The 13697-nt window shown below is 40.3% G+C and overlaps 1 protein-coding gene across 1 annotated transcript; it reads right to left on the bottom strand.

Annotated features, from left to right (window-relative positions):
* Window positions 1-9215: 9215 nt before the first annotated feature.
* ptmab (prothymosin alpha b) lies at window positions 9216-13078 on the bottom strand. The gene is made up of 5 exons (XM_062988135.1): window positions 12945-13078; window positions 10294-10356; window positions 10108-10192; window positions 9906-9994; window positions 9216-9822 (listed from the first exon to the last, which is right to left on the bottom strand). Exons 1-5 carry the CDS (start codon window positions 12987-12989, stop codon window positions 9778-9780), a joined length of 327 nt encoding a protein of 108 aa, XP_062844205.1. The 5' UTR covers window positions 12990-13078; the 3' UTR covers window positions 9216-9777.
* Between the last annotated feature and the right edge of the window lie 619 nt (window positions 13079-13697).

A 13697-nucleotide genomic window follows, 5' to 3' on the forward strand; every position in this document is an offset into this window, starting at 1 on the left:
ACAGACTTTATTTTTACCCACCTTTAAGCCAAAATCCCTCCAGACATTAGAGACAAAGCCTAGCTCGACGATTCTATGTTTTGCATTCCGTGGCGTGTAAGATTAACATATATGCTATGTTGATGAGCAGTGATCAGTCAAGTGGACTGTAAAAAAATCATTTATAATCGCCAACTAAACCATCTCAGTCCAAATACGTATGTAATGATTCAACACATCGTTCTAATCTAACAGCAAGTCTGTCAACAACATGTGCACATTTGTGTCAGTCTGTCCAAGCTTCACCCTCGTAATTTGTTAAATGCTCTCCACACGGTCATGGCCGTCTGTGGATGGTATGTTTAGGCCTGCCCCCACCCCGGAGCATCTGGAGCATCTCTCTGGATCTGGTGGGCACTTGTGTTGCCAGCCTGTCCTGGTTTTTACACACTGTCTGTGCAGACAGCATGCATAAAATTCCCAGGATTCTTTGGCAACACGAATGAATCACAGACCCGGGCAGCCGCTGCAGTTCTCTGAAGCTCCGGTGGGCATGATTTACAGACGCATCTGCTTAAAGAGCAAACGTCAGAGCAGGTCCACTGAGGAAAATGTCAGTAATGTAACACAAATAATCATAATCACAACATTATTTATAGGTGACCACAGTAGTAATCCTTACTTTTGGTTACTGTCTGTAAGGACCTTCCCTCTGGGTACTTTAATTTCCTCTTACTTTCTAAAGCAGACCCACTATGACCCTGACCAGGTTGAAGTAGTTAGTAAAAAATGATAAATAAATGTGTTATTGATCTTGTTATCTATATAAAAAAGTTAAATAAGCCTAAGATTAGGTCGCACTAATATAATGACGTATGCTGTCTCATGAGAATACATTCATTCATTTGTTTTCTGTTTAACTATAGCTTTATCCTGGTCAGGGTCACAGTGGGTATGATTTATTTGGCGAAAGGCAAGAAACACCATGAACACGTTGCTCCACACATAAAGGACCCTGGCTGCCTGGCCATGGAATCAAACCAAGTTTGCTACCCACTGCACCACCATGCCGCCTATGAGAATACATAGCTTTGTGTTTTGTAGGAGCTCTGATATTTGCTTTCAGGAAATCTACCGTGAGAAGCAGAGCATATCCTGGTTTAGACTTGCTACTGTATGTATGTGTTTGATTTCTAGGCGTGACCAGGCCTGCATACTCAGGTCTGACCACATACCACTAGTGAAAAATAGTCCTAGTGCTTGTCCTGCAAAATAAAGCCAAAGAATTAACTCTGGTTTAAAGGTTTCTCCTCTCCTGGCACACATGTGGAACGCTGGTGTCTGGTTGCGTCTAGAAAACGAGTGAATGGAGAAAAAAAAGGAAAGAAGTACAAAAAAAGGTCCAGCGCCGCCACACAGCCTCCTTGGCAGAACCGGCTAGGCGGCGGTTTGCCAGGCAGCACAAAGGAGCCCACTATTGAGTGTGTGTGTGTGTGTGTGTGTGTGTGTAAAAAGAGAGCAATAGGAGAGGATAAACCAGGCACAGATCCCTCTCCCTGCCAAAAGATACACACCCCAGTCAAAATACACACCCTTTACGGGACTCTATCACAAACTGTGATAAATGACTGCTCACAAAGTAACGTTCAAAAGTGAAATGATGCACATGTGATTAAAAAGCACTTGGACATGGATAAAGTGTCTTTGAACAAATAAATAATAAAGGAACAGTCCTAGAAACACCTCAGCTGCCATTAAAAATGCTAAAAGATATGAATGGTAAGCTGAACCAGGTGCTTGATATCAAGCTTAACATCCAACATTTCACCAATTTGATGTATTTTGGAATACTGTTGTCACTTAACACAGTCTGCCTCTGCATCAACTTTATTTCGCAGCTTTATTACGCAAAGAGAAAGTCAAACATCAATTCTGTGCAGAAATGCCGGAACAAGGTACTCCCTGGCATCACTAAATAATAACAAATGTTATGGCCAAACAGTGCGTTAAAGGCATTCTTCTGAGAGTAATTCACTCCAATGTAAGAACCATATTACCTTTCCCATTGTTCAAGGATTTGTACATCTCACAACAAGTTATGCATTATATTATTATTATCAGTAGTAGTAGTAGTAAAAGTGGTATTTGTAGTAAAAATACCTCTATTATTACTGCAAAGTAATCTGTAATCTGTGGTATTGTTGCCCTCTTATTGTGGCCCCATGTTGCTTGAATTTTATAGCCAAGCAACAATGATGCTTTCACTATCAAATATTTACATAAGATCTTGTACCTAACAGCACATAATGATTGTAAGATGGGCTCGGACATTAAACAGAAGACTAACAGATGCTAAAGTTTACCTAAGCTGTTGAAAAACGTTGTTGATAAGATAGCCAAAGGAAGCACACTCAGTGCATGTATACATCATTCTATTACAATGACACTCTTCCCACAAGAAAACATGATAAGCCTTACGTTGGTGGGTCAAAAGTGGGCGATTTACAGCTCTCGTTTAAATCCAATGTTTTTACCTGCTGTTATCAATTGTTAAACATCAAAGCCGCTCTTCACTGAGGCTGAGGTGCGAGAACGTACCTGCTGAATAGACGAATAGACCACATCCATTGTGAGAGTTAAAAAGAGACAGAAGCAATTTACAATTTGCATGACTAAGGGCCACATCAAACGGCACTGTCTGTTCAACGGGTTTACCGGACACCAAAGCAGAACTGGGGATTTCTACTGGAAGCATTTGTACCATAGTTCAGTACATGTAATGATAGGTAAACTGTGTTTATACCAGGGTACTTCAAAACGTTTCTGCACTTTTTAAACTCTATTTATTAAGAATTTCAAAATCTCTTTTTTATCTCTCCATCTCTTTTTTAAATCGTCACCGTCCGATGCATTTTCCCAGCATCGTACCAACTTTTTAATGCTGTCAGCAAAAATGTTCATAGCCACTGATGCAGCGCTGCTTTTACATCATCATCACATGAAAATCTTCTTTCCCTTAAAGCTTCTCTGAGCATCCAAAAAGGTGAAAATGAGATGGAGCTAAATCAGGACTGTAAGAGTCTCTCAGACACTACTCCTCCCACCCTCACTGCTTCCAACCAAAATATAAAAGTGCAGAAACTTTTTGAAGATCCCTCGTATTTACATATGAGGTATTTAGCTGATGCTTTTATCTGAAGCAACTTTATAAAGTAATTATAACTGAATAAAATTAAAGCAATTTAGGGTAACCTTCTGATTACTAGCCCAGTATCCTAACCGATGAGCTACCACTGCCCTTATTAATTGAAAAAGTTGTATCATCTTAACTGTTTCACATTTGGAGTTTATTTTATAGATGATAAGTATTAATAAAAGGTTTAGTTATTTATTAGCAATGACTTGAAGGTCCCTACTTTGCAGAAAACCCCCAAAGCCCCCGAAAGCCGTGTGATGCAGCAGAACAACTCGACTGGTTCTCCACAGGGCAATTGATTCAGCTCGTACAGGAGAGATCACCTCGGCCGACCCCTAAGCTAATTAAAACTTGTCGCGTCCTACAGCAGGCTGACTCACAGTTTCCACCAGAGTTCTGAGAAGAGATTCACTGTTAGCACTTCACAAAAGTAACGGGACCAAACGGCCGAATCAAAAACACAAACACTTCATACAGATACACACACACACACACACACACACACACACACACACACACACACACACACACACACAGAAGAAAACAAAAGCTTCATTTCTAATTACAAAACTGCCCAGTACAAAGCAAATAATGTACATATGATGTATAAAATAGATAGGATTAGTTTTAAATTGCATAAACCACGACAGCTTCAACTTTAGAGAACACACTGTAAATAAAGTGATCTGTCCATGTAATCAATTAATATGATGGTTGCTGCTCTCACTTGCGCTGTGAGTAATCTTGTGCTTACCCCCAAATTATCTTACTTAACCTGGTGCTACCTTAATCAGAGTCAAACGCCACTTAACGGCCTGCAAACTTCATCGAACCCATGGCTCCATGTATCAATACGAGTCCTGTTAATCTGTAAAGCATCTGCATTGTGCTGCTTATCTGAGGTGGCAGGTTTTAAACGAAGCATTCTTTTACATCTCACAGGATGTTTATAGAGGTGAACCAGATAACACTCATCTGCCCGCCACATGCTGACTAGATCACACTGGATAAGCGCCTCACAGTGTGACTTTATTTAAGGAAATGGACTAAAACCACTCAAATAGAAAAAAGAACCAAATAAACAATACAAAACATTACATGGCCATTTAAATACGCCAGTCTTGTAAAATAAACCAAAATATAAATATGCAATGAAAGAAAAGTGGGCACCACATAGCACCAGTGTTCTAATGACCTGGGTTTGATCCTCATCTATAGTCACTGTCTATTGAAGCTTTGCTTTTGCTCTCGTATTTAAGGGCCGATCTGGTCCGCATACCAGACTTGACACAGTATTTACGCCGAATGCCTTCCTGACCCAACCCTCCTATTTCTATCTGGGCTTGGCACAGTACTGACAAGTGCACATCCCATGGCTAGGCTGTTTTGGCAATCCCATCCTAGGACATTAGCCAATCATATTCATGCAGAAGCCAGACAGGCCGACAGCAGCGTTGAGATTTAAACCCCGGATCCCCAAGATGGTGCTGCACCAACACTAGCTGCTGTCAACCTACCACCCAGGAAGCAAACGTCTGAAACAAAACTGGTGCCAGTTTCAGTTAAATTAAACTGCTGCTTTTTCTGTTAAGTGACCTGACATGGTTTCATTTCTGCTTGCAGGTCAGAACGGGGCATGACAACACGGCTCGGAGTAAACGCCAAACAAACAGAGCAATTTAGTAATCTGATTACGGGGAACGCCCAGAATCTCTCACGCACACACACACACACACACACACACACACACACACACACACACACACACACACACAGTGGCATATAGGTGTTTGTTTACACATGCACAATGTTACAAGTCTAAGCCTGTGCCAACAGAATATCATTACAAAAATTAAATGCTTCGGGTTCTATTCTGTCTCGTTAATTCATTCATATTCAGTCTGATCAGGGTCATGGTGGTTCCACAGCCAACTTTCAAATACACTCTTGTACACTAACCGAACCATTTACTCACTCACATGATTGGAAATTTAAAAGAGCTGAAACCACATATTGGCATGTTTTGTGAAGTGAGGCACAACAGTGGGAACTTGAACATGAAATGCTGCTACCACAGCTTGTTGGACATCTTTTTGTAAACCATGAGCTTTAATATGGAACTGGCTCCTCTTTGCAGCTGTTGAAGGCTTTTATCTTCTGGATATTATATTATATTAATATTTTTATGTACAGGCTAGCCATCAGTGTTCCAGTTCATGATGGGAGTTCATTATTAGTGGGGTTAGGGATCCGTGCAGGCCATCAAACTTGTCAAACCATTCTGGAACAAAAATGGCCTTCCCAAAACTCTTGCCACAAATTTGGAGCCTAATTTTCTAAGTTTTATTTTATTAATTACACACACCCTGGTAATCTGTATAGCTGAATCACCTGAGCTCCATCATTAGGAGGGGTGTCCCATAACTTTTGGCTATGCATTGTTTTTCTAATGAGTGAATCATATGAATCAGAATTTGCTCACTTTGATTCATTTCACAGAGTCAAAGGATTCAAATCACTTAATAAAGGAACGTCTATAAAAAGCCAACTTTAATCCATGGGCGAGGTATTATTAATAGAAAGCTGTATAGTTGCGCCACCTGGTGGTAAAACAGCAGATAACGGAAAAGGGATCTTGACACGGCTGTTAGACTGGGTCCTGCACTGCAACATAGGTTTTGAGCTCCTGTGGGTTTTAACAAGTTGCTAAAACTACATTTTTGACGCTTGGTACTGATGGTGGCTCGCAATCAATATTCCAATTCATCCCAAATATGTTCAGTGAATTAAGGCAGTGCCTCAGTGCACTAGAGTGTCTTTAGAGCAATGTTGTTAAACCTTGTCAAAGGGCCTTCCCCAAACAGGTTATAATGTATGGCAAAAAGTTGATTTTATACTCCTCTTAGCAATATGCATGGCTTAAAAGTCTAAATGTAAAAATTAGGAGGGGTGTCCACATACTTTTGGTCATATAGTGTGTGAGTGGAGAAAGACAAAGTATGTTGGGTACAGTGGGGGATAAATAATGGTTCCGGCAGCCATCTGGTAAAAACCATCAGATCCGTTAACTATTTTGAATGGTCGAGCAACAGCCAATAAATGTGAGGCAACGTTATGCTTACATTTAAGCATTCGACAGATGCTTTTATTCAGAGCAACTACAATCTACGCTACTGATGTTTCGGAGCCTTGCTTAAGGGTCCAACGGTGGAAGCTTGGTGGTGGGATTAAACAATCGACATTCTGATCAACAGTCTAGTATCGGGCGCACATATAATCTTGGTGCAAACGTTTTTTCATACATAGAGAAAGTTGTTCAAGAATAGTTTGATGGACACCAGGATGAGATGAAGGTTCTTCCAAAACCAAAACAATCACCAGATAATATTAAACCTTTTTTAAAGATATAAAGCAAAGACTAAGAAGTAGACCTACACCTCCAGTAACCACTCTGTCCTAAAACGTTCCCATATCTGAAAATGATAAAATGAACCAAGACTGATGAACACCATGCGAAGAGATACGAGCAACAAGCTCACATTTATTAATACTGGGTTTTTGTAGCCACACCATGTAACTCGATCCTCAAGGTCTGGCAAGGTTAGCCAGAGCTATTAAATCTCATTTGATGGAGCAAGCGACTGCATCTCATGCATTCAAGGGTAATCAACATGCTCCCCGGCCGCTCGCTCCATGCACCCGTATCCAACACAAGACGGCCCTCAAGGAGCAGCGTTGGTAGGCGAGGTCGATTCTGTCGAGTGCTAACAAAAGGGGGGTCGGTGTATGTGCTGTGTTGGAGTAAAACAAAGCCTAAAGAAAGAGCCTAATCGTGGGGGGTGCTTTGTAACGTTGCCCCCTTCGGTCATACCCCCTCGTGCCTCCCCAGAGCTCCTTTTCCCAGAGTGCCACAGCTCTATTGGTCACATCTGCTTGGGTCTTTGTATTTACAGGGTAAAATGGCCACCTGCATGAAAACAAAGAAAGTCGAGGGATGTAAATGTAAAGTTTTAAAAACAGACACAAGTGGCTCTTGAGCGAGAAAAAAAACTTAAAACTACAGAGATAATGATTTAAGAGATGAAAGTTTATACACAGTAATAAATTGAAAGTAAAATAGTAAAATTATGTTAAATTACTTCAATATTTATTACCATTGATTAGTTTTTAAATTTGATGTTTAATCTTTTACTTTATTATTTAGTTTTTTCTCCACTGTTTTTATGACCTTTTATTTTATAAACTAATTTTTATTTAGACTCATGACTGACATTTTTGATTGATTTCTCAATTGATTTTAATAGAATTTATTACTTGTTTCTATTTTATGTGTAGTAGTTTTTAATGACTTCATTTGTTTCCTTTTGACTTCTTAATTTGCTTTATAAATTATTTTTTGTATTAATGATGAGCTTCAATTTTTGATTGGTTAGGCTACTTTATACGTTTCATACACATTACTAATTTCTTTATTATTTCTTTAATTTTTGAAGAATTTATTACTTGTATTTATTACTTCTTTCTTCCCTTGACTTGTAGATTTTTAAAAGGTTAAAGATTAAACTTTGCTTTTTTCCTTGTTTGCTTTCAATCTAGTCATCTCCAAATTCATCCTGCTGAAACCATGTCACCTGCACTATTTCCCGGACAGGCAGAGAAGGGCCGACCCAATTATTCTCCCCCTTCACCAGACGCATCTTTTCCTGTTCCCTGGCCGCAGTGGTGTTTCAGAGAGAGCCGCAGAGGTTGAAGAGACACGCTAAGCTCTTCAGATCATCCACTGCTAGTGCAGACAGTTCAACCAGACAGCAGAGGTCGCAATTTTACTGCAAACAAGAGACACTTTGATTATATTTTATGTCATTTGTAACACATAGTTATTTTTATTTGATTACATTAGTATTGTTAAGTTTTATCTACAGAGGAAACATTACAATAAAGCAAACTTATTATACTAATTTAATAAAATTGTAATATTGTTCCAATCCATTACAAGCTGTAATGCACAGTATGACCACCAGATGGCACACTAATGCACACTGGCGCAGCTCAATCATCTACTGCGGCTGCGCACCAAGAAACATGTCATGTTTTTGAGATGAAGGAAATGCAGAACATGCCGAATTTGTCTTATGCCGATCATGTATGCTCACAGGTGCTGAATTTGACCGCTTTTAATAAGCAATTTATTTAGTTTGGTTAGGTTTAAAACCAAGTCTTGTTATGGTACAACACCAAAACATGTAAACTATATATTAAAAAAAAACAATGCAACATGCCTTTAATTTACACTAAATGTAAAGGTTGTACCTTTTTGAGAACTACAACTACAAGTTTATGAGCTACAACTAATAGCACTGAGCATCAAAGTATTAAACAAAGCATTAAACAAATGGAATCAGGTGAAAATGAGTCTTGTTTGGCACAAAATCTGCATCATGAGGGGGTCAAACTCAGTCCTGGCAGTCTGCAGTTCGTGGTAGTCCCTACAGTTGTGTTTTCTCTCTTCTAACTGGGCAAAAATAAACATTGAGCTTTTGCTAATTAGCAAAAGAGTTGAGTAAGGTGTGTTTAATGAGGCAGAGCACTAAACTCTGCAGTGCTGTGACCCTTCAAAGCTTACACCCCCCCCCCCCCCCCCCTTTGACACTTCCAGAAATGCTTTGTAGTGTCTGTTAGACTATGTAAACATTTAGTCAAAAAAGTGAGTTCAGGAATGTTGGAGGAGGCTGAGCTTGCAGTTTAGTTTCTAAATATCCCACTGAGCACCTTCGGGATAAATGTGTAGAGACCTGTACAGATGACTACACTTTTGTCTTTATATAAATTGCTTTGTGAATAGGGACACAGTGTCATGCTGAAGGACTCTTTCCATATTGGTTCCCATATAGATGTCCACACATTCGTGAAAGCAGTTTTAAACAAATATCATTAATATTCCTTATGCAGAAAAAGAACTGATGCAAGAGTTTTATTTACATTCTGACAAACGCACCTCGCCAGAACCAATTAGGAACAAACTAGAATAATCAAGAACAACTCACAAAATAAAAGTCAGGTTTATTGTAGAACAAACTTCACACAGACAGGCCAAGGTAAAACAGAATATGCAAACAAAATGAACCAAAAAAAAAAGAAAAGCAACTCCATTTCTTTGGCCTAGCCCTCCCATACAAACAAAAACAAACAGTATATGGTACAACTAAAGTTCATACATAAAATCTGACTGGAATGCTTGGAGTTAAATGCCTGTTGGTTTTATACATGCTTCTGTTTTACTGATGTTTGGGAGACTTGGTCAAACAAGTAAAATTTCATAAAGAAGCACCATTTTGGTCACAGGAGATCAAGTGAGCGATCTCTCAATATGTACAAAAATATAAAATGTAAATAAAAATACAAACAAATTTTCATCTTGTGTATTTCGCCAGGATGCTTGGGTCTTGGGCGGTGGACTTTTCCCTTTTAAAAAAATTTGCCTTGGGATTAGTGGGTTGAACGTGGGCGAGTGAAATGACCATGTTTGATGTATTTCAGTCCTTTATGCCACTGGCTCCAACAAACACTGGCTCTACACTGGAACCGCAGCATCCAACAATCCTTTAATCGTCGTCGTCCGTCTTCTGTTTTTTGGGGTCGATCTCATCCTGTAAAGTGTAAAATAGTGGATTAGAAACACGAAGCCCTTAAAATAAAAACAACTCTGGGACAGACTAGACTTTGTCCTTACCTCTTCATCTTCATCATCCTCATCAGCCCCTCGTTTCGTTCCACCGCCCAGATCATCATCATCATCTTCATCCTCCTCATCTTCATCTCCTGGGAAATTTTTTTTTATATTTAGAACAACTCATATCAAGCATTTGAATACCAGATGCACAAGCCTTAGGAGACACGGTTTCTTCACAGATTAGATTAAGACAAGCACTAACCTTCTCCGTCTTCCTCCTCCTCTTCTTCATCTACTTCATCCTCCTCATCCTCATCAATCTCAGGCTCTCCATTCTCCTCATTTTCCTGTTGGTTAAAACATCAGTTAAACATCTTCCACAACTTTTTCTGATCTGGAATGAAACAGGGTCTGACCTATTTAATAAATTAATTGGCGGGTTTGTTACCTTTCCATTAGTGGCCTCCTTTCCGTTTTCCTTCTCTTCAAGGAGCTTCTTCTCCTTCAGGTCCTGTAAAATAAATGCTAAATTTATTATAACATGCCAGGGTACATCACTTAAAACACAGCAAAGCTAATAGAAAGTGTGGCAAGTTAAACTGTATGTTTATATTAGAAAGGTGTATTGTTAAAACATGTATTGCTGGGCACAAAACAGATCTATTAGCAACTGTGTGTCAGTTATAGTGCTTGGTTGTTCTTATCTTATGTTCCAATTCAGATTATTTTCCCTCGTAATTATCTCCCATTATTGTTTTTAATGAAACACCCCCATTGCAGTACCTTTAAGAACCCTAAGGGGCAGTTGTGCTTCTATTTATGAAATACTGATCTAAGACCTGTGCCAAGCCGCTGAGGTGACTTTGGCGCCCTCCATAGGCGCCCTTAAAATGTGCACACAATGGAAACGCGCCATTGGTTGTTTGAAAGCATTCTGCTGCTTATCAAGGTCGGTAAGTCCCTCCCACCCCGGGTAACCAGACACCTCGGTGTTAGAGATATCGTGGGTATTGTAGTTTGCGATTGTGAACGCCATATGCTCAGGACACACCCGTGGAAAACCGATGGACGCTTATTAGGATCAGGAGATGAAAAATAGCTGCTGCTTGACCTAACAGATGAACGAGTGGTGTATAGATCAACTATCTGTCCTATAGAGACGAGGTCTTTGATCTATACTAGCGCACTAGTGATCAGAACGGAAGGATACATTGTAGCGAGTACAGAGAACCAGATCAAAGAGCAGGTGGAAACCGAACATCCGAACCGGTCGCCATGGACACGCCATATATGAACCGCATACTAGTGCTGGGCAGGATGGCAAAGTAAGTACGTGCAGCAGGAGGTGGCGTACTGTGATGTACAGTAGTATGCGGTCTGGTGCGCAGCCAAAAGAGCTCAATCCACCCCCCTCCCTCCTCCTCTCATCTACCGGATTTAGGTCGAGAGGAACAAACTGGAGGCGGTCAGTCACTTTATCCGGCTTCATGTTCAAACGTGGCCATGCGAGCGAGACCTCAGATGTGTCTATGGCGCATTACATGCACAGACTGCGTCCTAAACCGCAGCACATGATGAATGATGAGCAAAATGATAAGAATGTGTTGACCCCAGATTTTACCCAAATTACACAGACCAGCTGGTTAAATACAGTGTTTGGATGCGCGCACCTGATATGCGGATTACACGGACGCGCTGCAGACCAACAGCCGCTCAGGGAAAGGCAGCAGCCTCCGACAAACAGGCTCCATTAATAACGCACATCAAACGACGCCTTACAGATCAAACAGCCCCAAAAACACACCGCCAAACCAAACTAACCGAAATAGAAATTAATATTGAGAAAAGGGTGATAAATTATCTTGGAAAGTAATAAAAAAGAAAAACAAGAACTGAAGTAGGATCTTAAACGGATTACAGATTAAATCTGCAGATAGTGCTACAGCCTTTTCCTTTCCTTCATAACAGATCAAGTGCACGGATGTTCCCACAAAAGCAATCATTAAAAAACAGCGTTTATTAAACTAAGACTAAACTATTAAAGAAGTGGATTTCTGAAGATGTTCGAATATGCTTGTTTTAAACGTGGGTGTTAAAGCAGAAAACTACCATGTTTCGTTTGACTGATGGTACAAATAATAATATTAATTCATCTGTAATCTATTCACTGATGTTCACAAATCGACGCGTAAAAGATATTCGACTCGATAGTCTATTCGAATAACTGAGTGGAAATGTTGACAGGATAATATCGACCCATTCATTCACGGATGGACAACACAGACTCACTCACGCCTCGTCGACACCGGTAAACTTCACCTGGATGTTGGAACACTGATCATGGATGAACTATTGATAACGAATCGAACTAATGCTTAAAATATCCATGCATGATCCGTGCGTAAAATTATGGCGCAAATGTGACGGACATCCAAAAACTGCTCATTTAAGTTGAAATGTGCTCATCAAAATAGAAACTACATGCATAGCAATAATACAAGTCAGTAAGTAAGTGAAAGAACCCGTGTTCTGATTCTGATCATGACTTTTTGTTTTTAAACTAACTGGAGATATTTCGGCGCGTTATGTGAACCGCGTCCGTGTTCCACAGCATGTACTCTATGCGAACGCAATCCACAAGAACGAAGTACACAGTACACTTCTGCATGAGCAACACTCCATTAATTCGAAGTGATTCGTAGATAAAGCTGCTGTTTAACCAGGTAACACTTTTTTTCTAACCCAGTCTCATTTCCAGGCTCCGGGCAGCAGGGCAATACAGTTTAAGAGGAACCGAGCCGCCTGTATAAACAAAGGAACCGCGCGCATTCCGGACAATGCGAGAGAACAAGTAGTTACAATCCAGTCACTTATATTTACTCGACGTTCTTACAAATTAGTCATCTTTGATTACTCATAAACTAATTTAAATACGGTAATAAGCTTTCAGTCCGGATATAATCGAGCATGGAGAATTTCTCTCCGTGACGGCGCGCAAACGGACATCAGCCTTTAAAATCTCAACACGAACCAATAAAAAACAATTCTACTCATTACGCGGCTTCTTTAAATTTATTTAAAGCTTTCTGTGGTTCTTACCTTGGCGGAGATTTCCGTCGCGGAATCGACCTTTGTGTCTGCCATGGTAATATCGACTAAGAATATAAATAATGTAGAAAAAAAGAATATAATCCGGTAGTTTCAGCTACAATCCCGAGACACTGTAGCTCTTCTAAACTAATGCCGTCGGCATGCGATCAAACAAGCTTTAATATAAAGTTATAAATAGGCGGGGTTACAAAAGGCGGGCACATGGACACGATTGGTGGGTTTGTTTTTGATAGGCGTGTTTGTTCGGTCCCCACAGCGGTACAATGGATAGGGTTTCTAAACGGAAAAACACCTCCGAACCGGCGTTGCGATTCAACAAGATCAAGAGGGAGAAGAAAGACACACCCACCACCCTCCAAAACCTTCCATAGTGCTTCTGCTCAGCGCGATCCGCGACGTAGATTTCCATAACAAACATGTCGGATTTACTGCTTTGCCCTTCGTTTTTGGAGGCGCGCCAGTGTGCACCACTAGGTAAAACATAATCACGCCCAAAACTTGATCTGGGATCAATCCGGACCCGCTAATGCTCGGATAAACTGAGTCAGGTGTGTTAGGCGGGAAAAAAGTAATACCTCTTCAGCCCTGAGGCTGAGATAACACCTTGGTAGTGCTCACAAGGTTCCTGAGTTTGTCCAGCTTGCACGTTGAACCCTACGAGTGACACTTACATATAAAGTTTATATGAACACATCATGTACAAGTCAAAAGCTTCAGCATTTTATTGTATTTATAGAATAA

This window comes from Trichomycterus rosablanca, chromosome 25 (genome assembly GCF_030014385.1).
Source record: "Trichomycterus rosablanca isolate fTriRos1 chromosome 25, fTriRos1.hap1, whole genome shotgun sequence".
NCBI lineage: Eukaryota > Metazoa > Chordata > Actinopteri > Siluriformes > Trichomycteridae > Trichomycterus > Trichomycterus rosablanca.

What these genes read in the sequence shown, in the direction of transcription:
- ptmab (XM_062988135.1), bottom strand. Translation starts at nt 12,989, where the DNA reads ATGGCAGACACAAAGGTCGATTCCGCGACGGAAATCTCCGCCAAG. An exon ending in CGACGGAAATCTCCGCCAAG is followed by an intron (nt 10,357 to 12,944) that starts GTAAGAACCACA and finishes TTTATTTTACAG; the next exon opens with GACCTGAAGGAGAAGAAGCT. An exon ending in GGAGGAGGAAGACGGAGAAG is followed by an intron (nt 9,995 to 10,107) that starts GTTAGTGCTTGT and finishes AAAATTTCCCAG; the next exon opens with GAGATGAAGATGAGGAGGAT.